This window comes from Kryptolebias marmoratus, linkage group LG5 (assembly GCF_001649575.2).
Source record: "Kryptolebias marmoratus isolate JLee-2015 linkage group LG5, ASM164957v2, whole genome shotgun sequence".
In the NCBI taxonomy this organism is placed as follows: domain Eukaryota; kingdom Metazoa; phylum Chordata; class Actinopteri; order Cyprinodontiformes; family Rivulidae; genus Kryptolebias; species Kryptolebias marmoratus.
In genome coordinates, this window is record NC_051434.1 from 24,474,369 (window position 1) to 24,500,353 (window position 25,985).

The 25,985-nt window shown below is 41.7% G+C and overlaps 2 protein-coding genes, 1 long non-coding RNA gene and 2 other non-coding genes across 5 annotated transcripts; 3 read left to right on the top strand and 2 right to left on the bottom strand.

Moving 5' to 3' along the window:
* Window positions 1-1,709: 1,709 nt before the first annotated feature.
* Window positions 1,710-10,219, bottom strand: rab42a (RAB42, member RAS oncogene family a). Its single transcript, XM_017431873.3, has 3 exons — window positions 10,107-10,219; window positions 8,480-8,784; window positions 1,710-5,085 (listed from the first exon to the last, which is right to left on the bottom strand). The coding sequence occupies exons 1-3, from the start codon at window positions 10,191-10,193 to the stop codon at window positions 4,644-4,646; spliced, it is 834 nt and encodes a 277-aa protein (XP_017287362.2). The 5' UTR covers window positions 10,194-10,219; the 3' UTR covers window positions 1,710-4,643.
* LOC108245188 lies at window positions 9,439-11,833 on the top strand. The gene is made up of 6 exons (XR_001808961.2): window positions 9,439-9,539; window positions 10,187-10,246; window positions 10,986-11,036; window positions 11,207-11,253; window positions 11,473-11,539; window positions 11,714-11,833. It is a non-coding gene; the product is annotated as an uncharacterized LOC108245188 (long non-coding RNA).
* On the top strand, window positions 10,281-10,416 carry LOC112451145. Its single transcript, XR_003039900.1, has one exon. It is a non-coding gene; the product is annotated as a small nucleolar RNA SNORA16B/SNORA16A family (small nucleolar RNA).
* LOC112451146 lies at window positions 11,291-11,423 on the top strand. Its single transcript, XR_003039901.1, has one exon. It is a non-coding gene; the product is annotated as a small nucleolar RNA SNORA44 (small nucleolar RNA).
* ctps1a (CTP synthase 1a) lies at window positions 11,830-24,367 on the bottom strand. The gene is made up of 18 exons (XM_017431885.3): window positions 24,186-24,367; window positions 21,389-21,570; window positions 21,137-21,307; window positions 20,081-20,181; window positions 19,129-19,245; window positions 18,939-19,022; window positions 18,252-18,332; window positions 18,022-18,173; window positions 16,543-16,675; window positions 15,894-15,982; window positions 14,577-14,671; window positions 14,439-14,501; window positions 13,961-14,004; window positions 13,793-13,889; window positions 13,650-13,705; window positions 13,477-13,573; window positions 12,197-12,341; window positions 11,830-12,118 (listed from the first exon to the last, which is right to left on the bottom strand). The coding sequence occupies exons 2-18, from the start codon at window positions 21,564-21,566 to the stop codon at window positions 12,031-12,033; spliced, it is 1,791 nt and encodes a 596-aa protein (XP_017287374.1). The 5' UTR covers window positions 21,567-21,570; window positions 24,186-24,367; the 3' UTR covers window positions 11,830-12,030.
* Between the last annotated feature and the right edge of the window lie 1,618 nt (window positions 24,368-25,985).

Consider the following 25,985-nt stretch of genomic DNA (forward strand, 5'->3'; position numbering starts at 1 on the left):
GGCAGAGCAGTAATGTGTGTGTCCATATATGTCTGTGTGTGTGTGTGTGTGCGCGTTGTGTGTGTTCGTTTATCTATATCCATAGCAAAATATTTCATAAATCACTGAAAAGATTTGAATTAAACTTTCAGAAAGTAATCACCGGGTTGACATCTACAACTTTGGGGTCAACTTGATGTAAAATGGCTGCCACAGCTAATCAATCTCAGGAAACACAAACGTGGCTGTAACTGTGATAGTAGCTGAGACTGAATGCTAACTGATCACACACCATCTGTGTTTGAAATGTTGGCATTGATTACTGGAGTCAGCTCTGCCTGTCTGTTAGTAAAATATCTCATAAACTACAAAACTTTAATGAAACTCCCCCCTTTCACTGTTTCTTTACTCAGCCAGCATTCTCCAGTCTTTAAACTTTCTGCTAGGTTTGAAATATTACAGAACAACTGATTGTAGATTGGTCAAACAACAGATTTAATTTTATGTGGTAACTGTCTGAAAGAAAAACCAAACTTGAATGAGTATAAATAATTCACTTGCTCTTTGTGTGACAGGGCTCTTTCTGTTGGATTTCTAGTCAACAGTCAGAGAGCTAATAAGTTAGTGCAATTCTGCCTGGAAACAGCTTCTTATTTAAATCTGGCTAGATAAGTGTTATAAATTTGAATGATTATGCTTCTTCATCATCACAAAGGGCCCTTAAAGGCATGGGGCCTCTAGGTTAGGTTGAGCTGGATGTATACAGAGTGTGGTGAGGGCCAAGGAGAGCGTCTCTGGGTCGTAGAAGATATCAGGAAAACATTTAGTGAGTTCTAACAAATCAAGATTGTTTTTAAAGAACCTGTGCAGCTTACATCAGAGAATCATGTGATCTGTATGGCTCCTTCTTAAAAGTGGGGAATTTCTCCCTAAAATCACCAAAACAGTTCTCATGCTCAGCCATCATCAGTGGCACAAACCAAACCTGCCTTTCCATTGTTTCCAATAAAACAATTCACAATGGACAATGAACAGCAGTAAAAGAAAATTAGGAGCTGGATATGATGCTAGTTTTAGGTACCGTCTCAGGTTCCTGGCTCCCTGCCCTCTCATCCTCTTGGTCCCCACTGTTCGGGTTTTTCAATATTACCAGCCTTTGTGTTTATGTGTAAAACATGCCTACGTGTCACACCGGATGTCAGAGATATTAATTGAGTTCATTTGTATCATGTTTACATTTTATCGTGCTTACAGGCATCAGCCAATCACCCAAGTAACGTCACTGTACCTCTGATAATCTTTGTATCAGGGTTGATAGACAGAATGTTTCACTACATGCTGTAAGTTCTGTTTGTGTGATTAATCTGTGTGGCAGAACCGGTCCTGACCGATTCAGCCCCCACCCATTCCTTGTTTCTAATAAAAAGATGCTTCTGCTACAGGACTTCAGAACTCGCTGGAGTTTAACCCAAAAGGTCATTGCTCAAGTGACTTCTCCTTTTGCAAAAGTATCCTAAAAGACAATTTACTCTCTCTCTCTGTGGTTCTTTGTTTAGGTTGGGTAACTTAGAAAACCCCCAACACCCACCAACGGCGGATTGCCTTTTCTATGCTGGTCGAACTGCTAGTTTGGACCCAGCGACCTACAGAACCTGCCTCTGTCCTTCACGTCTCTGATGGACTTCATCCTGCTGGGAGGGCGAACAACACATGGACTCTGGTGCAAGGTGTAACCCACAAACCCATGTTTTATTCAAAATGAACATTGCAAACATATCACATGTTTAAAATAAGAAATTGTACACAATTTTAAATTTAATGGCAGCAACACATCTCAAAAGAGTTGGGATAGAGCAACAAAAGGCCATAAAGGAGGTATATAAGAAACAATTGGAGGAGTATTTTGTAACAAATTAGGTTAAATGGCAACGGGTCAGTAAGAAGATTATAGCGAGGCTGAATCTCTCAGAGGTAAAGATGGGCAGTAATTCACCAGTCTGTGCAAAACTTTGTTTATAAATAACAGAATCATTTTAGAATAATATTCATCAGTGGAAGATTGGGTAGACTTTAAATATGTGACGGACCTGCGACCTGGCCATGGTGTGTCCTGCCTCTCACACGGTGACTGCTGAAGATAGGCACCAGCTTCCCTGCGACCCTGAATGAAAGGAAGAGGGATGGATATCCCATCATCTAGTGTTCATAATATCAAAATAAAGTCAACATTGGATGCCTGTGATCTTTGGGCCCTCAGGGGCCACTGCATTAAAAACAGCTCTGGTTCTGTTCTGGACATCACCTCATGGACTCAGGAACACTTCCACACATCACTGTCTGTAAACACAGTTCACTGTACCTCCCACTCTTTGAAACATTTATTTGATGCTTAAAGCTCTATCATGCAAAGAAGCAGCCGTATGTAAACACCATCCTAAAACACTGCCATCCAGCCAATGAGCCGAAGTTCATTTAAAGTGGAAAACAGTTCTGTGGTCAGAGGAATTCAAATTTGAACTTATTTTTGATAACTAGGGATGCCAAGTCCTTTATCCCTTACAGAAAAATCTCACGAAATTCACGTGATCACATGTGATTCCCATTTTTCACATGTGGGTCACATAATCCACAAAAAAATCACATGTTTTCACAGGTGATTCCCATGTGATCACATGTGAAAGTCACATGTGATTTTCATGGGATTTTTTTGTAAGGGATACTAAAGAGAACATATCCTTACATCTAGTTGATGTCTTCTGTAGGGAAAGCCTTGCATATTTCAGCAAAACAATCCTAAACTACAGACTGCATCCATTACAGCATGGCTACACAGTGGAGGAGTCTGGGAGCTGAGGCCACCCTCTGAAAACAGGTGGCGCATCAGGAAATGAAACATTTGGCAAAGAGGACCCAGTACTGTTTTAGCATTTCATATATTTACTGTTTCATTGTGAATAAAATATGGGTTTATGAGATTTGCAAATCATTGCATTTTGTTTTTAACTACATTTTACACAACGTTCCAACTTTTTTGGATTTAGGGTTGTCTCTGTACTGGCGCTGTGCTAAATGCATGTGGCTGTAAACAGTGCACAGCAATCTTTTTCTGTCCATCATGGTGAAATAAACAGTACTGGTCATGTTGCTGCACAGGCTTGTTACTTCAAACCAACACTCCCTACATCTGTTACCTCTGGATCACATCACATCAATGTGAACCAGTTTATTACTTACCACTTCTCAGTCCTTTTTATTTCTTTGAGGCCTAGTCCACATGTAGCTGGATATCCTGTTAAACTGAATAGATTTTTATGCAATTTGGCCTTTCATTCGCACGTAACCGCCGTTTAATAGCACTAAAAACAATTAATAATGAAAACTCCAGCCAAAATGAAGACTTGCAAATTCTCTATTTTTCTGTTTGCGTGTGAACATTGGTAACTGGAGATTTAAAGGTCAGTGCATTATAGTCTGTGACAAGTAATGTAGCGCTGATGTCAAATATGTAATGATTGTTATTGTTTGACCATTCAGCAAAGGGAAAATGTCTGCTATCAGAGAGGGGATGATTTTTACCTGGTTCAGATGCTTTTTGCCTGTTTTTTTTTTTTTTACAAACCCAACTGCTACAATACGTTGAATTGCAAAGGAGAAGGAGCGCTTGGAGGGCAGCAGTTTTATACCAGCTGTCCCTCCCGATACGGAGGCACAATGCCGCCGCCATTCAGCGTTGCCGTGGATGGTTTTGGATCAGCAATCATAAATGATGATTTAAACATGTCCCCCTATGGGTTTAGCATGTTTAAAACAAAGCTCAGTGGTGAAATTCAGTGGGTTCGTGTGGATGGTATCCTTTCTTCAAACAATGTGGTGGAGATAAAGACCCAGCAACATGTGGACTAGGTCTGAAAATTGAACCTTTAACGTAATTAAAGGATGTTTGTTAGATTTGCAAATATCTGCAGGTAACAATGAAACTCTTCTTTTTCTGCCATTAAAGGAAAGAAAACCCAACAATGAACCTCTGGTTCAGTATTTGCTGCTAGTGATGTTATTTACAGATGCTTTAATGGGATCATCGACCCTAAATACAATATTCTATCTTTATGTGTACACCTTAACTACAAATAATCTCTACTCTTTTAGACATCTATTTGTAAAACATTTGAGTCAGGGTGGTGTGAGTAAACACAGCTAACAGTAGCAGGAGGAGCACATTGATTCAACACTTACTGCAGGGTGCTGTCTGGTTACACCACCAACAGAACAGCTTCAACCATCATTTCTACATTATTCACAACTGATTTCAGCCAAACATTGCATGAACTTTGACAGGTACAAACACCAGACCTGTGCCTTTATAAAGCTGAGAAAAGAAGCAAAGGCTGCACTCAAAGACCTGATCCTTCTGACATGTTGTTTTTTCCCAACCAAAGCAGCTTGACTCATGCTACACCACATGAACTACGAGATACAACTTCCAAATACGATTGGAAGGCAAACCATTTCCCAACAGTTGTCAGAGTGACCCACACAAAAAAAGGACAAAAATCACAAGGAAGTGATACATGTCACAGGGTGCTGAGCCTGAGTCATCGGGTTTGGATGGATGTTTGTGAGTTCTCAGTGCAATGGGACAGTGTTTCAACACAAAGAGCTATCAGTCAGCAGTGGCAGCCCTTCTCAGGAGACGCAGCAGCGAGTTCCTCCTCCTCCTCGCCCGGATAAAGGACCTTGGCAGTGAGGCCGCTCTTTACGCCGTCCCATCCGTCGCGGGTGACAATCTCGCCCATCTTCATCAGCTCGTAGATGTCTCTGGTCAGCAGCTCAAACGCCCGGTCCACGTTGCTGTTGCACTTGGCTGATGTCTCGATGTAGCGGATGCCCAGCTCGGCAGCGAGCTGCTCTGCCTCGTCCCGGCTCACCTTCCGGTCCTTGTTCAGGTCGCTCTTGTGGCCAATCAGGATGTAGACCATGTGGTGAGGCAGGATGTGCTCACTCACCTCCTTGTGCCATTCTCTCACATGCTCAAAGGTTTTGCGGTTGGTCAGGTCAAAGACAAGCAGTCCCCCAACAGAGTTGCGGTAATATGACGTCGTGATTGACCTGGTGGGTAAAAATATTAAGACAAAATTATTCAGGCTTGTCATTTTATAAGAGCTGAGCTAATACAACCACCATCTGCAAAGAAGAATGCCTGGTACCCTTAAATAACAGAAAGAAGCTGAAGAGATGAGTTTACTGTACATCTGAGGAGGAAAATTACAAGTTAGTCAGTTTCAATTAGCAGTCTTTACAAAACAAGCCTGAAGCCCAGTTTTATGTAACCTCACATAATATAAGACAAACCAAAGTCAAGTCAAGTCACAAAACCAGAAAAACAAGTCAAACTGACCATTTTGAAGTGAGAATCTGTGGAAAGGTTAAGAAGAATTAATCTTACTTACTGTAAATACTTTGTTGAATTACTTAAGATTGAAAATAAAATAAACTATTATTTCAAACAGGACCTAAATGGATTGCTTCTGTCCTAAAACAACTACAATCTGAAAAGGTTTATAGAGGTTCATGCAAATACTATTTCAGAAACATTTACATTAATGTTCCTCAATGGAAAATTGAGAAGACTTCAAATATCTATAAAATATTATCTACATTTTATAATATCATCAAAAGATTTAAAGAATCTGGAGAAATCTCTGAGGTCAAAGGTCAAGGCTGAAAGTCAACATTGGATGCCTGTGATCTTCGGGCCCTCAGGGGCCACTGCATTAAAAACAACTCTGGTTCTGTTCTGGACATCAGGAACACTTCCACACATCACAGTTCAAATGCTGCTTAAAGCTCTATCAGGCAAAGAAGAAGCCAAACGGGATCACCACCCAGAACCTCTGTCATCTACTCTGGACCAAAGCAGAAAACTGTTCTGGAGTCAGTCAAACCTACATGTGAAACACTATTTGGAAACCACAGACACAACGTCCTCAGTGCTAAAGAGACGAGGGACCGTCTAGCTTGTTCTCAGGACACACTAAAAGCCTGCCTCTCTCATGGTATGGGGGTGCATGAGTTCCTCTGGTATGGGCAGATTACACATCAATGCAGACAAGTATATCCAGGTTTTATAAAACATATTCTCCCATCCAGACTTTGCATGTTTCAGTAAGCCAATGCTAAACTACAGACTGCATCCATTACAGCAGCAGGGTTTATCGTAGAGGAGTCTGGCTGCTGAACTGACCTGCCTGCAGTTCAGACCTCTTTATAAGTAAAAACATTTGGCACATCGTAAAACAAAGACCCAGGACTGTTGAACATCTAGAATGGGACAGTATTTCCTCTAAAGCCTCCAGCAGCTGCTCTCCCCAGTTCCTGGATGTTTACAGACTGTTGTTAAAAGAAGAGGGGATGCTTCACAGAGGGAAACATGGACCTGGAACAACTGGTTAAAAATGTGTTGCTGTATCAAATTCAAAAAAATAATATACATTTTTTTCAACATTTGATATGTTTACCATTTCCTTGTGAATAAAATGTGGGTATAAGAGATTTGCAAATCATTGCATTGTGTTTTTATTTGTATTCTTTTTGACATTTTACAGAAAGACCCAACTTGTTGCAAGTTCTTCTGTATTTTGCACTTGTTCTGTATAAATTAAAGACTGGTCATTATTTTTAGGTGGGCAAACTTAAATAATATATATCAGCAGAGTATTAAAAACTGATTTCCCCTGTTGTAGAATCAGTTTTAGCCTAACAGTGTCATCATGATGTCAGTTGTTTGGAGAGCTGCATCCAAACTCGTCTGTGTCAGTTGCATAACCACATTCCTCGACTCTGCTTGGAATGAAGGCAGCGCAGGCAGATAAATGCATTCTACATGCTACAGTGTGCACAGTCATCTCTGAATGTAGTCTGATCGACGTTATGTGTGTACATCTATGATACCAAGTCAGATATCTAAGCAGGTTCAAAGAGTCAAGTGTATTTAGGCATATTTGCTGTACATAATGGTTTGATTTAGGCCCATTTGTAAGAAAACAAACATGCACTTAAGTTCTATGGTGGAGAAGAGCAAAGGCTTGCATTTTGTGCAGGTTTCATGAACACAAGGTCCAAACCTGTGAAAACTGGTGATTGATTTCAAGAGCATTTCCACACAGTCATTCTGTGGAAAAGTGAAAGTCTAAAGCTTAGTGAAGCCTGACAGGGAACACCCTCTGAGGCTTCGAAAGGAAAAGCAGATCTAAGAGTGGAGCCACTTTAAAAAGAAAAGAAACCCTTTCTGACAGCGACAACACATGAAAACAAAGGAGCAACAAGCCTGATGACTGAGAATGAAAAACAAAAATACAGACATGGAGAAATCTATTTGTACCATTCCTCATTAATTAAAAACATTAAAAATAACTGATGTGACTGGAGCCAAAAAGCTCCAGTTTGGTCTCATCAGTCCCAGAAACATCTCCCAGAGACTTTGGTGCTTATCAACATGAATTTTGGTAAATTCCTATCTGGATTTTTGGGGGGTTTTCTGTCAGAAGATGAGTCCTCGTGGGTCTTCTTCCATGGAGCCCATTATGATTCAAAATGTAAGGGATGGTGTGATCAGAAAGCTTGAATGGGTTTGGATGGTTTCCTTTGCTCTTTTTCTACCATCTGCACTGTCAGTTGATCAACCTGGGGCTGCATTTCCTCTTTCGTCCACATCCTGGGAGGTTGGCTGCAGTCTTATGAACCTTCGACTGTAATAATGCTGCGGTCAGAGGAACATGAAGCTGCTCGGAGATGGTCATCAACATGGATATCTATAATCTTCTTTCTGAGCTCCTCAGACAGCTCTCCTTTGCTTTCTCTGCTCCATGCTCAGTGAGGGGAACACAACCACACCAAACCACCCAGTGGCTGTGTGTTCCATTTAAACAGGCTGGATGGCTGATGGAAAACTGTAAGGAGCTACGGTCTAATACTTAGTTTAAAACATGACTATAATCCAAAGATTATTCACCTCTTTAAGGGTACCAACAAATCTTTCCCTATAATATTAACATATCTTTGTAAAATAAACAACTAATCATTTCTTTGTGCATTTTTTGTTTACTCTATCACACAGTAAACACAGGTAGATATTCATTAGACAACTGATTTTAAATGAACCACGTTTTAAAAGAGATGAAGCATCATTTCAGTGAGATATAAGGGAGTCTGGACTGACCTGTCCTACCTCTGTTGCCTTGGAGACAGTGGAGTCAGAATGTGGATCACACTGAGGCCTAAATATAAGAAGGCTGCCCATCATCCAAGCATGAATGATAAAGACTAGAACCATTTTATCAGCTCATCCTGACCCGTTTAGACTCGACACTCGCTGCTTTACATCCTCCAGAGACAGTTAAAGGGCCTCGTTTCATATCAAGGTTTTTATTTATTTATTTATTTTTAAACGACATACAAAAGGCCTCCTAAACGTCAAATCTCCCCCAGGAAAGGTGTTGGTTACCTGAATCGTTCCTGGCCCGCCGTGTCCCAGAGCTGGAGCTTTATCTTCACCCCGGGCTCGATGCCAAGCGAGCGGGCATAGAAGTCCACGCCGACCGTGGGGTCCGCCACGTCGCTGTAAATCCCGTCCGTGAAGCGTTTCAGCAGCGACGACTTCCCCACCGTGGAGTCCCCCAGCAGGATGATTCGGAACTGGTATTGCCACAAAGTATCCATGGCATGACGAGAGGATGAGGCGCGTGTGAACAAAGCCCTGCGCGCGCACGGCGTGTTTACCCGGAGCCCCGGCTGCTCCTGCTGCTCCTGCTGCTCAGGAAGAGACCGCAGCAATCATGTGACAGCTTTACCTCTGCTCTACTAGCTGCTATAACCCCTATAAACACGCTGCAGGAGCCTTGGTGTCAACATTATTTCACCACATTTGAGTAAAAACCTGTGTGCGGCTTCGTTACATAAAGTATCGCAATTCAGACTTGAATAACTTATCGCCTCAACTGCTTTTCCAAAACCAAATGCTTCAAATCTGTGGTGTTGCTGTCCGTGGTTCTGAAGGCTAAAGAGACTCCATTTTTGCTCATTTCTAAAACATGTTACTTAAATTAAATTTACAATCATATTTTTCTTCTCCGAAAACAAATGTGAAAGCAATGACGCGTAAAAACAATAACTGTTCGTTTCAATACGTTTAATACGTAAAGGGTTGGCAAACGTGTCAAACCAGCTTAACAAACCTAAAGAAAACTACTTTTCCCAACATGCAAGCCGTTCGCGGCCCTATCAGGGGGAGACGGCGAAATAAAAAGAAATATGTGGCGTTATTGATATGTAAAAACATAACTAAGATATTTAAGTGTTGGTAAACGTCACAAATCAGCTTGTTTCATGACGAACCTTTAAAAACTACATTTCCCATCATGCATGCTGTTCACGTGAGCTGCGCGGCCCAATCAGAGGTGAATACCGAACTGCCAGCGTATAAAAACAGCCGGAGAGCAGCACCGTTCCTCTTTCCGCTGCACAACTTTGACCGTAGGAGGAAGTTGGGCCGAGCTTCAGTTTTGGTAAAATTGCAGATTTTGCTTTGTTCCTCATATATATTGTAATCTCTTACGAGTGATTATTCAGTAAACATATTTTGGATAATCTTTAATGTCAAGCCGCTAAAGTGTGTAAGCTAGTAGGCTAGCCACGTTAGCTGTGGCGCGCGGACTCTTCTTGATTATCGTAACGCACTGACGTCATATTTACACCAGGCGAGATTAAACATTTAAGAGTTTTAATGTAGCGGTAAAGGTCGAGTTTACTTTGTATTTATCTTGCAGAATTTAATTGAGCTTAAAGGTGGTATAAATGCTAATCGGGAACAAACCACGTGGTGCGGCCTTGTTCATGAGCTGCATTAATGTGCCCAGAACGACAAAGTTACTTTGAATCGCAGTAACTCTATCAGCTTATAAATTATTAAAATAACAATGGTTTTTGTACTCTAAATATTAGACTGGAAGCGATTTCTCTATATGCTAACAGTTCTCACATGCGCTGCAAACTAGAAATAGACTAGTATGCAATAGATCTGTTTTCAACCTGTAGTTGTAATCCTTGAATAGTTTAGCATTTATAAAACTCACCAATGGTAACTTCCCTGTGATGTAGAAGCTTTTCCAGTTGGCCTGAGTTTGTAAGCGCTCCACCCTCCCTCTCCTTTCAGGGTCCATTGCAGCGGGACGTCGTCCTCAGCTCTCAGTATGGACGGAGGCGCAGGATGCTGGTGAGTTTCTCTGGGCATGGAAACGCTTGGTGTGACAGGCTCCCATCGAAGCCGTTCGTGCTTTGTGTAGCAGCGAGCGGTCAAAAGGAAGCCAAGATGAAGACTTTCGCCGACGGTCGCTGTTCAGTTTAAAAGTAACTGTTCCAGCAACATTTAGGGGAAGGACATTTGTAATTAACTAGAGTGAGAAAATGTGTATAACTTTAACACGGTGGTGTCCTGGAGGGCCACTGTCCTGCATGGTTTAGTTGTTTCTCTGCTTTGACACACCTGATTTGAATGAGCAATTAACAGGCTTCTGCAGAACTTGAAGATCTACTAAAGATCAGGGGAAAAATGTAAAATATGCAGGATATGAGCCCTCCAGGACCAGGATTAAACACCACTGCTTTAAAAATGAGTCCAGTGGTTCTCAGCCAGTTCAAACTAAACTGACTGGTGGAGACTAATTATTAACAGTGTCACTAAAGTGTTGAGGATTCTCAACTTTCAGTCTTCATTTGAAGTGCACTACTGTAGGTTAAATTTTACACACAAGGGGAAGATGACAATAAATGTGCACATCCAGAAATAGTTTAAGGACCAGCACTGGTGAGACAAAAAATGCCACATTTAAGTCTGACAGTCACATCTTGGTTAGTGTTTGGCATAGTTTGTTGCCCTTCACAGCTGAGCTGAGCCAAATAAACTCCCAGGAAAGGGCAATTTTAATAACTACAAATATTTTCATGTGTTCCAGGTTTTGGCTGTCACTAAAACTGCATAAACATGCCAGAAAAGAACCCTGCAGGTAAATTTTCTGAATAATGTGCAGTACAACTGTTCTGGCTGTGATGACAAACTTGCCCTCACTGAGAAGAATCTTGATTGAGACATTCTTTTACTGAGCCGCCACTTCTCTTAAATAAATGCATACAACTATTTTCAAATGCTAAAGGATTATTTTTTTCCTCCCTTAAGGTGATATCTGAAACAAATGTCACCAAATGGAAGCTACAAACATCATGGTAATTTTCCTCTACAAACGATCAGTTCATTGGTTTATAGCATGCTATCCTAAGGATCCGAGCTCCTCATAGCTTCTGGTTCTCCAAATGCATGCGAGATGAGGATTGGGCGGTCTTTGACTGTTGAGGCCCCTCTTTGCCACCAGCAGCCACTCAGCTGCCCTACAGTGAAATCACTGACAAGTTGTTCTCAATTAACACACCTGTCATTACTTTCAGGTGTGAAGAAGCCTTGGGTCTCTGGTTTCTTGGATCTGTGTGGGGGCTACAGATTTGCACCTGAAAGGTATGCATGCATGTTACATCTACAGAACACTGCTGCTTCTGATCCATGATGAGCTTCCAAACAATGTGGACTGCTGGATGAAGTTTGCGGATATGGGACTGAGATCTTGTTTTAATTTAAATGTGTCCAAAGAACTTCACAAGTGAGGATTAAAAATGAGTTTTGTGTTCTCAGGTGCTGAAGTCTGATCCACAGAGTCGGACAGGAGTCCAGACTGGTGTGTGAAGGCAACTCTTACATGAGGATCAAATGTTTAAATCAAACTTTTAATTCAAATAAAAGGAGGAAAAAACATTTTGTGGCTTTTGTTTATTGTATTGTCTGCACATAATACAGTAAAAGAAATAAAACAGTTATATACAATAAGGCCACAAAAGTTCCATTAAATATGCAAATCTAAATGAATTTTGCTTGGTTCCTTGAATGGACAAAGCTGCCTGTCAGTGCATGCCCAATACTAAAAGCCAGAGGATGAAGTCACATTTGTCAAATCAAGCAGAATCTGTAACAGGAGGAAATTTCAGTTCTGATATTTCCGAGTCGGGCGTGCTGCTGCCGCTCCGATCACTGTACATGTCTCTGTAAGTTGGAAAGAGAACTTTGTTAGTTCATGGTGTGTGTGCGCATGGATAATGAGCCGGCCAGTGGTCTGTTTACCGTGGGGACAGACGGCAGCCCTTCTGTAGGTAACTCTGCAGCTTCCCTGCAGCTGCCAGGAGCAGACCAAGGTACGGAGGTGATGGCTTGATGGGCCGAGACGTGAACTCAGGGTGGTACTGCACGCCAACAAAGTACGGGTGATCTGAGGTGAACGACAACAGTGTGAGGGTCTTATGTTCAGCCCTTACAGCTGTGAAGTTGTTTACATAAAGAGGCATTCGTTGCAGCATTTACTGCTCAAAGTTCCAAGAAGGAAAGAAAAATCAGAGCAGGTGGTATCCTGTTAATGAATGGTAAAGAATATATAGATCCTGATAAAATATTCCTTACATGTTGCAGAAAACTAAATCAGAATAAACTACCTCTTGCTGTTAAAGTCAGGACCCCCCCCCCCCAAATCGAGGTTTATTGAACTCTGACTTTGTCCCATACTGTCGCTGCGTCTTCATTTATTATATATTCTCAAAATGTACAAATTAGTATTTATTAACTAAATTAAGCAAGCAGCCTTTTTCTAGATCATGTTGCACAATCTGTTTTTACAGCAAGAATAACTTGTGTTGAAATTTCCAAGCATCGTTTTTAGTTTCTTGAGCTGAAAATCATGTCTTAAATAAAAAGTTATTGCAAAGATTTTTTAAAGATTAGAATGGTCAGTCTTATTAAAGAGAACTGAGTGATTTAATCTTACAAAATGCCAGCATTTAATTAACTCCTAAATGACACACTGACTTGAAGATATTGGCAGAATTTATTTCATCTTATTTGACAATCCAACATTTATTTAAATGTTGCAGAACTATGACACGTTTCAGTCAGTGACAGAATCAATAACCAGGTTGTTTCTCACTGATTGTTGAAATAAAAAAGGCAGAAGTAGAACCACCACACAAAGCCAACCTCGCCCACATGGAGGAAATATTTCTGTAGAAGCAGAGCCTGGACAGGGTGGGCTTGGAGCTAAACTGAAGCCAGATTTTAAGACAGGTGGCCACGATCACATTCCTATTGTAACTAGAAGTCCATTTCTTAAATGTACTCCAGCAGATCAAATCATAAACATGAGGGCAGCTGCCAACGTGGCTACAATGGGAGTGGAGTGCATGGCCTAAAATACACATTTGTAAGCCTTGCACACAAAAATCCACCGTGATATTAAAAAAAAAAAAAAAAGCAGCTGCACAGCTCTGGTCAAACACAGACATTAGTGAGACTGAAAGAGGAAAATCACCTGATTAGTCAGATACTGGTTAAAGCCAACATTTAGGTTTTCTTACCATCCAGTTCTATGACCTCCATCCTCTCTCCTTCCACATCCTGACCTACAAACCGAAATCCTTTGTCTTCAAAGTGGCTCTTCAGCTCTGGATTGACCTTGAAATGCGACACAAAACAATAAATCCCAGGTGCTTTTGGTTTGTTTTTGTTCCTGCATGATGGTCTGAATTACCTCGAAGCGATGTCTGTGCCTCTCGTCCACATATTCTGCATCCCCATAAAGTTTCCCTACAACACAAAATCACCTATAAGCACAACGCAACAGGGAGACAGAGACGGGCGGCTGGTGGACAGTCCGCTGAACGCTGCTCTTACGCAGAACACTGTTGGAGGTCTTAAAAATAGTCCGCCTCTTCCCGAGCCTCATAGTGCCGCCCATCTGGCCGGGGTTGTGTTCTGGCATGTCGATGACCTGGGAGAGGAAAGTCAAACATGAACTGATGTGTCCTCTTTAGGAGAACTGCAGCAGCTGACATCACCTACCACTGGATGCTCGGATTCTGGGTCGAATTCTGTGGAGTTGGCATCTATATCAGAAACAGAAAAGCATCAGTTACACCGCGGTTATTGTCTCTCCGTTTCTTGGTAATTAAATACGGATATACGTGAAACGAACAGAAGGAATAATACAAAAAAGATTTACTGAAAAAAAATAAAAATAAAATGAAAATCAGTCATTGCTTTTGAATTTTGGTTCAACAAAATGATATAAACCAACCAATGAAACTGGCCTCGACAAAATGGATGTCTGTATGTAGCTCAGATGACTCTGGTTTTCATGGTGATCAGCTGATTTAGACTCAGTCAAAATAAACTACATATTGACCCTTTTTCAACTTGGCAGATCCAAGCAGCTCCTACTAAAATACTTTCATGGTGTTAATAGTTTTTATTGGGTCTCTGAGGACAGAAGATGATCTCTGGTTGGACAGACAGTGAAACAGGTTCAGAGCTCTATTACCTGTCCAGCCAAGCACATTCCTGCCAAATTCACAGACAGCCAGCTGCATTCCAAGACACACACCTGGAAAGGCAGAAACACTTGGTGATACTGCTGTTTTATATGAAGTAAGGCAGCATGAAAAGAACGATCCGTTACCTAAGAAGGGTTTTTTCTGCTTCCGGGCCCAGCTGATGGCATGAATCTTCCCCTCAGTTCCTCTGACACCAAAACCTCCTGGAACAAGGATGCCACTGAAATCCAAAGAAAGTCAATTTAACAAAACAAAACAACAACATCTGCCAAGTACATGTGTACAGTTCCAGTCAGAACTCTGTACACCATGAGTGTCAGATTATTATTTCTTTGTATTGATTTATTGGAAAAGTTTCTTTCAGGGCAGAATGAAGAGAAAACACAGAACTTTAATCATTTAAAAAAAAAAAAGGTGGATGAACAAATTCTAATTTATTCTCGGGGTCAAAATTATTCATAAAGGCTTAAATGTATATCCATTCGGCGGTGGCACAGGAGGTAGGGGGGTCTGTCCTGTAGTCGGAGGGTTGCTGGTTCAAGCCCAGCTGTCTCAGCCGTTGTGTCCTTGGACAAGACACTTCACCTGCCTTGCCTACTGGTGGTGGTCAGAGGGCTCGGTGGTGCCGGTGTGATGGCAGCCTCACTTCTGTCAGCCCACCCCAGGGCAGCTGTGGCTACAATGTAGCTTACCACCATCAGTGTGTGAATGTGAGGATGAATGGGTGAATGATTGTAGTGTAAAGAGCTTTGGGGTCCTTGGACTAGATAAAGCGCTGTATAAGTGCAAGCCATTTACAATTTACCATAACCCAGGTCAGAAACCAGTTCTGATGTGTGTTTTGGACCATTGTCCAGTTTAAACTGCTCAGATGTTGAAACCAACTGAGGTGAAGCCAAAGAACCTGGAGGTCACATGTACAACAGCATGAAACTACCACCACCATGCTTGACAGTTGGTTTGGTGCCTCCCCATCATTCCTCCAAACATACATGTGGCCATGTCGTTAAGGGGAAACAGCTCCATCTTTGTTCCATCTGACCATCAAAGGTTTCTCCATCACTTGAAGGTGTGGCGTTTTGGGAGTCCATGGTGATGGAGAACTGGCTTCACTGAGGTGGTCCAGCAGTTACTGCTATATGGGAGGCCTGAACCTTGGTGGTTCCTGGGTTTCTGAACTTCCAAACCAATTTCTAGTCCTTAGTCTTCTCTGAGTTCCCATTGTTCAACTAAAGTGTTTTTATGTTGGCAAAGAGAAACTACCTGCTGCAGTCCGTCATGTTCACCAACAGGAAGTTTTTAAGTTAAACAACATTCTAGAACCTTAGGTGAGTGTGTAAAATTCTCACCCTGTGTGGATAAAAAAAATTAAACTTGAAACTAAATGAAACCTTCAGGTTGAATGTTGTATGATCAGTTAAAGCCGTTCATGCAGAACTCACTCAGCACTGCAGAGTCTCTGCCAGGCCTCGTGGTATTTCACTGGTTCCTCCTGGAGAGTTCCTGGCTCCAAGTACGCTGAATCTATGTACTAACCAAAAGAGACAAAATACTTTTACACAAGCTGTTCCTCACAAAAACTGTGTCAGGTGTTGTGTATGGGAGGCGATGGAATCGGAATGAAAAGACAAAACCCATTTAGATTAGGTCTGAACAAGAACCATGCAGTTAGAAACTGGGAATCACTTCTTTTACATCGGTTTTAAAATTAAGCTCAACATAAACAAGCCTTAGTAATAATCAACAGTTTCCAAAGACTAAATAAAGTTCAAAGCCTTAAAGGTAATGTTGAGAAATGACAGAACTGTAGTTAACCAGCATGATGGTATTTATTATCTCATACTGAAAGATGTGTTAGTGCTCAGAGGACATTTTGAGAATGACTCTCAGCTACTTCCAAATGAAATTATAGCTGTAAATCTGCTGAGCTGTAGCTATTTTTATGTTGGTTAATGTCAGATGGCTGTGGCAGCCATCTTGACTTTGGTAGACTCCAAAAGTTACAGATGTGGATAAATTTGTCTACATCCATCCAGTGGTTCATGAGATATTTTCTAACATGACAGATTTCAGCAGTGGGTTCATACAAACCTTAACTTCCAGTTTGTGGTTGATGGCCAGAGCAGAGTGCTCCAGGGCCTTAATGACAGAGGCGTAGGAGTCGGAAAACTTGGTGTACTTCCCCACCAGAGCTATGGAACACTGCTCCAGCAACCGGTCTGACCTTTGATGACAAAACCAATATTAATAAAGGAGAAGTCAGCAGATGCTGCCACAATGCTGACTGCATACTGAATTATAAGGTTAAAACAAGAGCTAAAAACTACATTTAACAGAACACTAGTTACAACCTAAAACTGGCAGAACAATAGCTAAAAGCTACAATTAGCACAATGGCTTAACAAAATTAGCAGAAAAATAACTGAAAACTAAAACTCCCAAATTGCTACAAGTTAGCAAAATATTAGGTAAAAGCTAAAACCAGCAGAATAACAGCTAAAAGCTAAAACTAGCAAAACAGTAGCTAAAAGCTAAAAATGATGCAAAGAGGACAAAAAATGTGAAGGATTTGGAGATCTCCATTTACAGTTTTTTTCCTGATAAAAATGAATGAAGTACAAAAAACAAAGTCAGTCGTAACGTCCTGAAGTATCTGAGCAGTGAGAATCTGACCTGTAGCACCTACAGATGTGTTAAAAATACTGGGTCCTTTAAAACGTGGAATTTCACACAATTAGTTACTATTTGGATTCTTCAGAACAATTCAAGTGTTTTTCCACATTTTGGCAATTGCAATGAAGGAGACTATTTTGGTTCCTATAGTTTCCTGCCTGTGGGATGGAACCAGGGGAGGGGGGGCATTTTACTGAGAATCACAACATATAACACTGAAACACAACGTTTAGTCTGAATAATAATCCAGCGTTTACCGAGCTTCCCCCCTCCATGAGGGTCATGGCATGGAATCAGTTTCTAAAACAAGACCAGTTCACTGTGGCTGGGGGAGACGCCACCCCCCGAGCCACGCCCCCAACTTCCTCTGCACGTTTGTAATTGGACGGCAGGGTTGGATGACAAACTGCCAGTCCAGGTACCTTTGCATGGCGATGCATTTGAATATTTTGTTATTTTGTTTCTTTAAAGGCTGGTGGAGTGGGCCATCTCTGTTCTCTGTACAGCTGCAGAAGCTGGCTGTTTGTGGCCAAAAAAAAAACAAACTGCAGATCCTCAGGGAGTGAGAGCGCATGGAGGAGGACTCTTATCACTACAATCACTGTTAGTTCAGTTAGAAACCTTAACCAGCCAGTGTTGAACAAAACCTTATGGAGATTTAAACTCATACAGCCTCTCTATCCATGGTCCACCATGACGCAGCCATACATCAGGGACAAGAGTGCTGCAGGAGCAACTGCCACAGATAGCTGTTAATGATGACGGTAATATCACTAAAACAAGTATATTTGTTTAATTCATCAGATTCTAAAACAGCCACCGTGATGAGTCATGTGATAATTAACTGTTTTTAGTCTGGTCGTAGGGAAAAAACGAAACATCCTTCTGCTGACTTACCTGTCTGACATCTCCTTCCACTTGGTGAGCATGGTCCTGGATTTCGTCTCAATGGGCATGTTCAGCCTCCTGCTCAGGTAGCTCACCACGCCCTGGTCTTCCAGGAGTAAGGGCACTCTGTAAATGGACGAGACATCGTGCACGCAGATGACCTGGAGCGAGGAACGGCAGAGCGTTTAGTGCCACGATGGGACTCTGCTTCGTCCCTGGCTCACTGAGGATTCGCCTACCTGTTGAGGTTCTACATGGCAGAACATTGAGATCTTCTCTTTGACAGAATTCTCCAGAGCGGTGGAACAGCGGCACATAATCTGTCAGCAAAGATGGAAAAATTAAACTTCAATGAGCTTTGAGAAAAGATGGGGTCCTTATGGAAAAACGGAGCAGAAGATCAGAGGCCCAGAGTTTGAATCTAGAAGGAGAGTTTCAGTCAAACCTTGGAAGGGATGTTATGTGTGATCTCATGGGTTTGACATGTCCCGGTCATTTAGCTGTGTGTCCGCTGTGAGTTACACTGGTTATAAACGTGTTTGTGAGGACAGAAACAGTTTGACTCCAGCAGTTAATCCAAAGTTTGAAGGCAGGATCTTGTATGATGTGCAGCGCTTGGACTGTTGTCAATGACTCTCAGCTGCCATCATATCAATATCTGTAAAACTGGATGAGTGTTTCCAAAGGTCAGTTGGCTGTGGAGGCCATCTTGAATCAGGTTGACACGACAGGTTGTCGTTGTACATCCAATAATTACTTCCTTTAAATTTCATTAAAATCTTTCCAGTGGGTGAAATATTTCACAAACACAGAAACAGACAGGAGCAAAACCATGATTGCTGTTCTGCCTTCGGCGGCAGGTGATTAATCTTCCTGTCTGAGTCCAGTGATAGTTCAGAGACGACACATGGACACGTCCAACTCACCAGGTCAGGAGAAAGACCCAGACCTCTCAGCTCTCTGACACTGTTCTGGGTTGGTTTGGTCTTCTGTTCTCCTGTCGCACTCGGCTGTCAATAAACAAAAACACACACATTAAAAACAACCATTTATGTGGCTGTGTGTGGGACACCTTCCAGTCCCCTGAAACTCTCTGCCTGCCGGTGCTCGTCTCACCTGTGGTATCAGGCTGACGTGGATGTTGCAGAAGTTCTCCCTCTTCACTTTAAACTGGAACTGTCTGAAGGCCTCAACGAAAGGCATGCTCTCGATGTCTCCGACAGTGCCTCCAAGCTACAAACACAAACATTAATAATTAGGATCACTGTGAGAGAGCAGAACAATGACAGGAAATCCATCATCTGTTGGTATGTGGACACCTGCTTCAGAGCAGTTCCTATTAAGGAAAACAGGTAAACACTAAATGTGTGCAGCACCATCACCCAACGTTGAGTCTGCTACTACTTTTTGGTTTTAGCCCCCCCCACCACCACCACGTCATGAACCACTGGATTGGTTTTAATGAGACTCCTTAAAATCTAACCACTGGATGTCCATCTCCAACGGATTAACTCTTGGAGTTAAACAGATTCAAGATGAAACCTTAGGAAACCCAGACATGGCTGGAATTCAGTCAGTTCTTTAGCTAGTAAGCTTGTTGTGGTAGTGGCTGAGAGTGAGTGCTATCTGATTTTTAAAACTTTGCTAATAATTAATGGAGTCAGTTGTGTGTTAGCTAGTTTGGAGTAGTAGTAGTACTTCAAACAGACTACAAGCTCAAACACATTCTGCAATATGAGAACCAGCATAACGCTATTTTTAAGGTTTGACCAACACGCCTGTCAGCTGATCCTTGTTTAAAACTCTGGCATAAAAGGATCAAGGATCCCTTGAAGGAATGCTAGGCTTTTGATTTGTTGTTGTTGTTTAATGGCTTTTCTTTCTGGCTTTGGCTGTATTACATTTAGAAGTGTTAAAAAGTCACAGGGAAGCTGAACGTTGAAGTCAGAACAGGACTGATGGCAGTATGAGGGACAGCGTGTCGCCACATGAAGGAACTCCTGGTGAACAGATTCACAGCCATAGAAGGGTAAACGCTGGGACTCTTAATGTCAACCATTCAGCTTACCTCAATCACACAGACTTGAGGCTCGATTTCATCCCCGTCGACGGGCACTTTAGCCTGTTTCACAACCCATTCCTGGATGGCGTCCGTAATATGTGGCACCACTGGAACAGAGGTAAGTGTAACAGGATTTTCAGCAGAACCTCTGTCACAGGAAACATTTACTAATGTGTAGCTTTGCCCTCAGAGAAAATTTAGATACAATCATGGAAAAGAAAGTCTACCCTCCTTCGGTTCTGGTTTTGTTTTTTTGTATCAGAACATAATAAAAATGACCTGGTTCTATAATTATCAAATCTTACCTCAAGTGAACAAAAACATCCAACAGATTCCAACTTGTCATTCTTTATTAAACAAAAACCCCACATCCAGCAGCATGTAGAAGCTGCTGTAGCAGCCAGAACTCTCAGTTGTAAACTTTGATCAGCCTCTCCCATGGTTGTGGAGGAATTTTGGCCTGCTCTTCTTTCCAACGCTGCTTGGGTTAATTGAGATTTGCAGACACTGGTTTCTGCTCAGCTCTCTTCAGGTCATTGGAGCACCTTGATTCTTTTCTTTTTAACCAGTTCTGTTGTAGATTATTGGCTGTGTTTGGGATCATTGTCTTGCTGCATCATGACCCAGTTTGGTCCAAGCTCCAGCTGTCAGACAGATGTCCTCGAGTCCTTTGGTCTACAGAGGAGTTCATGGTCGACTCAATGACTTCTGAAAGATGCCCAGTACCCAAACCATCAGCCCTCCACAGCTGGGCTGACAGCTGCAATGATGTGTTTGGGCTTTCCAAATATGGCCCTGAGCATTATGGGTAAACATGTGTACCTTGATCTCAAGTGTCCAAAGGTTCATTCAGGTCAAACTGTACAAACCTACTGAAATGTTCTGTTTAGAGAGAAGTAACTTTCTCCTGCAACACTTCCAAAGGAGCCATATTGGTTCAATCTTTTCCTAACTTTAAACTTTAACCTGCTAACTGAGGTCAGTAGAGTCTGAGAAGGAGCTCATTCCTTTGAGCACTGCATGGTCTGACCTTGGGGTGAATTTCCCAGGACTTAGACTTACCCTGCACAGTCTTCCCCAGGTAGTCCCCCCTCCTCTCCTTGTTGATGACCGACTGATAGATCTTTCCTGTCGTCAGGTTGTTGTCCCTTGTGAGCCGGATGTCAAGGAAGCGCTCGTAGTTCCCCAGGTCCAGGTCCACCTCCCCCCCATCATCAAGTACGAACACCTCACCTGAGAACAATCAACGTAAAATGATCATAACACACACACACAAAATGGGGCTATTTCAGCTGACCCTGTTCACTGACGTACCGTGTTCATAGGGTGAAAAGGTGCCTGCGTCTATGTTGATGTAAGGATCAATCTTGATGGCTGTTACACGCAGACCACATGACTTGAGGATCGTGCCCACGCTGCTCGCAATGATACCTTTGCCGATGCCGGAGATGACCCCTCCGGTTACCAGGATGTATTTCATCATTGTGGCCATTTATCTGTACAGAAAAGGCAGGCTCTAAAACGTGTTATTGTGTGAATGCTGATTCAACATTTACACTGTCGTTAACATCTGCACTATGTGCCATTTTAACTCTTCATAAATTAAAACATTCAGCTCAGGTGGGTATAGTGCACTATGACTTTATACTTTTTGAATTATTGACCTTTATCTACAAAAAACTCATGAAATACACTGATATCTCTTCAATAAATTCCATTTGATGTCTGAAATCTATTTTTGTCTTCCTATGCTCCTTTTAGCTACAGTATTGCATGTTTTAGTTGTTAGGTATGATTTGGCTTATTGTAGCTTTTAGCTACAGATTTGTTACATTTAGCTCTAATTTGATTTTGCTCATTTTTGCTACATGCTGCAGCTTTGATAATGATTTGGCTACATTTAACTTGAAGCTCTTGTTTTGTTACTTTAGTTTTTAGTCAATAGTAGCTTTTATCTACAGTTTTGCTAACTGTAGCGTTTAGATATGACTTTCCAAGTTTATTATCTAATGTTTTGCTAATTTTGTCTTAACTACATCTATCCACTTCCGTTAGCCGCTTCTCCTTTCTGTGTCGGGGGGAGCTGGTGTCTATCTCCAGCAGTCACTGTGTGAGACGCAGGGGACACCTTGGACAGGTCACAAGTCCATCACCGGGACACATAGAGACAAACAACCATTCACACTCACTCATACCTACAGACAATGAACCGAACATGCCTGTGTCTGGTCTGTAGGAAGAAGCTGGAGTATGAGGAGAAACCCCATGACCAGGGAGACCAGGGAGAACACGGAGACCAGGGAGAACACGGAGAACAGGGAGAACACGGAGAACAGGGTGAACACGGAGAACACGGAGACCAAGGAGAACACGGAGACCAGGGAGAACACGGAGAACAGGGAGAACACAGAGAACAGGGAGAACAGGATGGCCTCAGGCCAGGTGGTCAGCCTGCGACCTTCAACACGCTCTAACCACGACCCTACAATGCTGTCCCGTCTTAACTACAGTTTGCCTAATTTTAGATGTTCACTACTGTTTTAAAAATGTAAACCTTTTACTACAGTTTGGATTATTGTAGCTTTTAGCTACAGCTTTGCTAGTAGCTACTGTTTCTTTCATTTTTTGCTACAATGTTGCTAATTTTAACTTTTACATACAGTTTTAATTTTGCTACTGTTTTGTTACATTTAGCTGAGTAAGTAAACTTAGGTTTTGCTAAGTTTAGATTTGGTTGTGATACCTTTTAGCAACCTAGCCTAGCACTCAGCATTCTTACAGAAACTTGCATTTTTCCTAGTTTTGTCTGTGTTGCATCAAACTGGTGGCCATCACCAGGTTAGAATCCAACCTGACCAAACTCCAGTCGATTATCTTGTGAAAGTGCCTGAAAGCCCAGTGGGAAATTCAATAGTTGAACTTTGGGTTTTAACGTTTTCTCCACACAATGGCATTTGTGGTTGTTGTGCTATGGTTCATTTAACTGTTTACTACTGTGAACAAGAAAATAGGCCTTCAAACAGCACATAACCTTTTATGCAAATGATTTTACGCAGTTATAGCCATGTCTGTGCTGGTGACTCCAACAGGTAATGCCAAAGTTTAAAACTAAATACCTGTATGATTAGTTAGCACTAAAAGTATGAGTTGGGGATGACTCTCAGCTACTACCACACTAAATCTCAGACCGTTATCTGTAAAATCAGCTGAGTTTCAGGCATTTTTGTGTTGGTTAAAGTTAGCTGTAGCATCCATCTTGAATTGGACTGACTCTAAACGTTGTTCAGCCATAGATTTACATCCAGTCAGTAGTTTGCGACAGTCTTATTAAAGTCCGTTATGGGGACGTGAGATATTTAAGTAACATAAAGACAAAGACACACACGGGCGGGCGATAATTAACGAGCTAATAACTTTATAATTCTTAAAAGCTGCATCGTGTTGTTCCGGGAGTCTGAAAAAACACATGCTGCTTCGCCATATTTAAGCGCCACACGCTGGAGGCGCTTGGTTACTCACACTCCGTACACCGAACAGGCGGGAATAACATGCGCTTTTGATGGGGAAGAACAAAACCTGGCGTTCAGGATAACACTGTTATTAAAGTAAACACACCCAAAGTAATGCCGCGCAAGGATGTTAGCTTTCTGAGCTATGCGTCAGTATCAGCAGATATTATCGTCAAATCACAACAACAATGGTCTCTTTAGTGTCTGCAGGGGAAACCGAAATAACTTATTTGCACAGCGAATTCCCGGTTTTAGGTCTTCTATTTGAGCAAAAATTGTTGCTAATGTTCTTGTGTTTAACAAACTAGAAAACTAACAGGAAAATGCCTCACGTTGCTTTCAAAATAAGAGTAGTTAACTGTACATGGAAACGCGCGTATCAAAAATGTGAGTACGGATCATATATCTTATACTTTATTTTATCTTACTAGACTATTTCTCATGTGTTGTTCGTCTTACTGTCGCACTGTACTGAAATGCATGGCACATTTAAACAAAAATAATTTTACTTTGGTGACTCAGGCCGGAAGCTAACCTTACTTAACGTGAAGCTTATGTTTCCAAGCTAGCCTCTCTTTTGTCGGCGTCATATTTTAACTTACCAAAATAATCTTCAGCGAGAGCTTCCTCTTTACACGTACAGTTGGCGACGAAGACGACCACAGTGTCTTTAGCCAGATAAAATCTAAAAACCCCTAAATTAACTTGTTGGGTTACAGTGGCTCCTTGAAGACCCACCGACTCTCACATTGGCTCCACACGTGTATATGGAGCAGGCTGCTACATCAGTCTTGACAACGTTGTGCTGCCTTCAGGGGCCACTCGGAAATCACACAGTTGGAAAAGTTATGAGTAACTAATGATTTAGTCAAATTAAAAAGTACTTTGTTAAGAAATGTTATATGTAGACGCATTTTTTGGTCTCTTGAAGAACTTGTTTTTACGTGTGAATGATTCATAAATTGCTATGAAATGGTTTGACATGAATCAATAAATACGTACTGTTACGAACTATCTTTGATAATCAGCTCAGTCCCGGTACAAGCAGCCAGTACCCAAAGATACTTTTTAATATCCCTTCAAAAAGACTTAAAATGTGTTGTTTAAGATAAAATTATGGACAAATTCGTGCATATAGAAAATCACAACTGTCTAGACACAATAATATTGTTATTTTGAATAAATAACTCATGAACCCCACAATTTAATAAGTGAAAAGTCATAACAAGGCTAGAATTAGTTTATCTCATATTGTCAAGTGTGTTGACAGTAGGTCATGATATAAATAGTCAGATCACACTTTACATATTAATTATTTAGTTTTTTATAAAGTACTCTGACTAGCTTCATATTTATATTTTAATATCCATAGGTTTTGACTACTTAAATTCAAGCTTTAAATAAAATGACTTTTCATTTTAGTTGTAGTTCTTGTGCTCGTCCACTAGATGGAGGTGTTTCTCAGCCCCTCCTCTCTTCAGCTCTTTAGCCTCTCCCACAACTGGCTTCGCCCCCATTCCGTGTGTTTCGGAAGCCATTTTGTATTTGGTCAGTAGGGGGAGCTCACGTCCTATGTTTGAAGGTTTCTAAACGTCACTTCGGGGAGAAAGTAACATTTTTTTTCTTTTCCTTATTTCCAGCTGAAGAAAAGAATTTGTATTTGCTTTAAGCGTTACAAACTGCGCCAAGCTTCTAGATTATTTTGCTTGGAGCACTCTTGTATTGCCCATTTCTTAAGTGGCATAGAATATATTTAAATATACATGTAGTTTTTATTTTATCAAACCAATCTTTTGAGTCAAAGAATAGAATTCAGCACTGTGTCCTGACAATAGATGTAACAAAGCATTCACGTGGCTGCAGTGATAATAGAAGTCGACAAATCGACTCTGAATTGAAACACGTGCAGTACTGGGAGAGAGATGTTTTCCTGTGGGGGTTACAGCACACAGGTTCCTCCCTTTCTCCTCGACACAGAACACTTCACGGTGCTTTGCTCCATATAATAAATGACCGTGGTCCACAGTGGTTAGTTACAGTGTTGTGTAGAAAGGTCAGCGGTCCTGTGAAGTGGACTGCTTTGTGTTTGTGCTCTGTGAAATATGAAGTCCAGTCTGTGACTTGCTGTTTGCTTGAATCATCTGCAACTGGGTCCGCTGTGTGCACTGTGTGTGGGTGAGCATGAGCAAATTAAAATAACAAAAAAAAGATGGAGCTGGTGAGTGATGGCTGACTCACAGACAGAGCGCTCCAAAGCTGACACCCAAATCTCTCCTTGTGAGCCTCAGCATCCAGCTTAGTCTCTGAAACACAGGGGGAGGGAAGGGGGGGCTAAATGAGAGTTTTAATTCATTTTTGACCCGAGCTGTGATTGAATTAAACTCCCACAGAAGGGCTGGCTG

Bases quoted from the DNA above. Each gene is read 5' to 3' on its own strand.
- rab42a (XM_017431873.3), bottom strand. From the start codon at position 10,193: ATGGACCCTGAAAGGAGAGGGAGGGTGGAGCGCTTACAAACTCAGGCC. The intron at 8,785-10,106 runs GTGAGTTTTATA...CTTCCTGAGCAG, and splicing joins TCACAGGGAAGTTACCATTG to CAGGAGCAGCAGGAGCAGCC. The intron at 5,086-8,479 runs GTAACCAACACC...TTTACCCACCAG, and splicing joins GCGGGCCAGGAACGATTCAG to GTCAATCACGACGTCATATT.
- ctps1a (XM_017431885.3), bottom strand. From the start codon at position 21,566: ATGGCCACAATGATGAAATACATCCTGGTAACCGGAGGGGTCATCTCC. The intron at 19,023-19,128 runs GTGAGACGAGCA...GTTTATTGACAG, and splicing joins ACGTCAGCCTGATACCACAG to CCGAGTGCGACAGGAGAACA. The intron at 15,983-16,542 runs GTTTGTATGAAC...TCTTTTGGTTAG, and splicing joins ACCACAAACTGGAAGTTAAG to TACATAGATTCAGCGTACTT.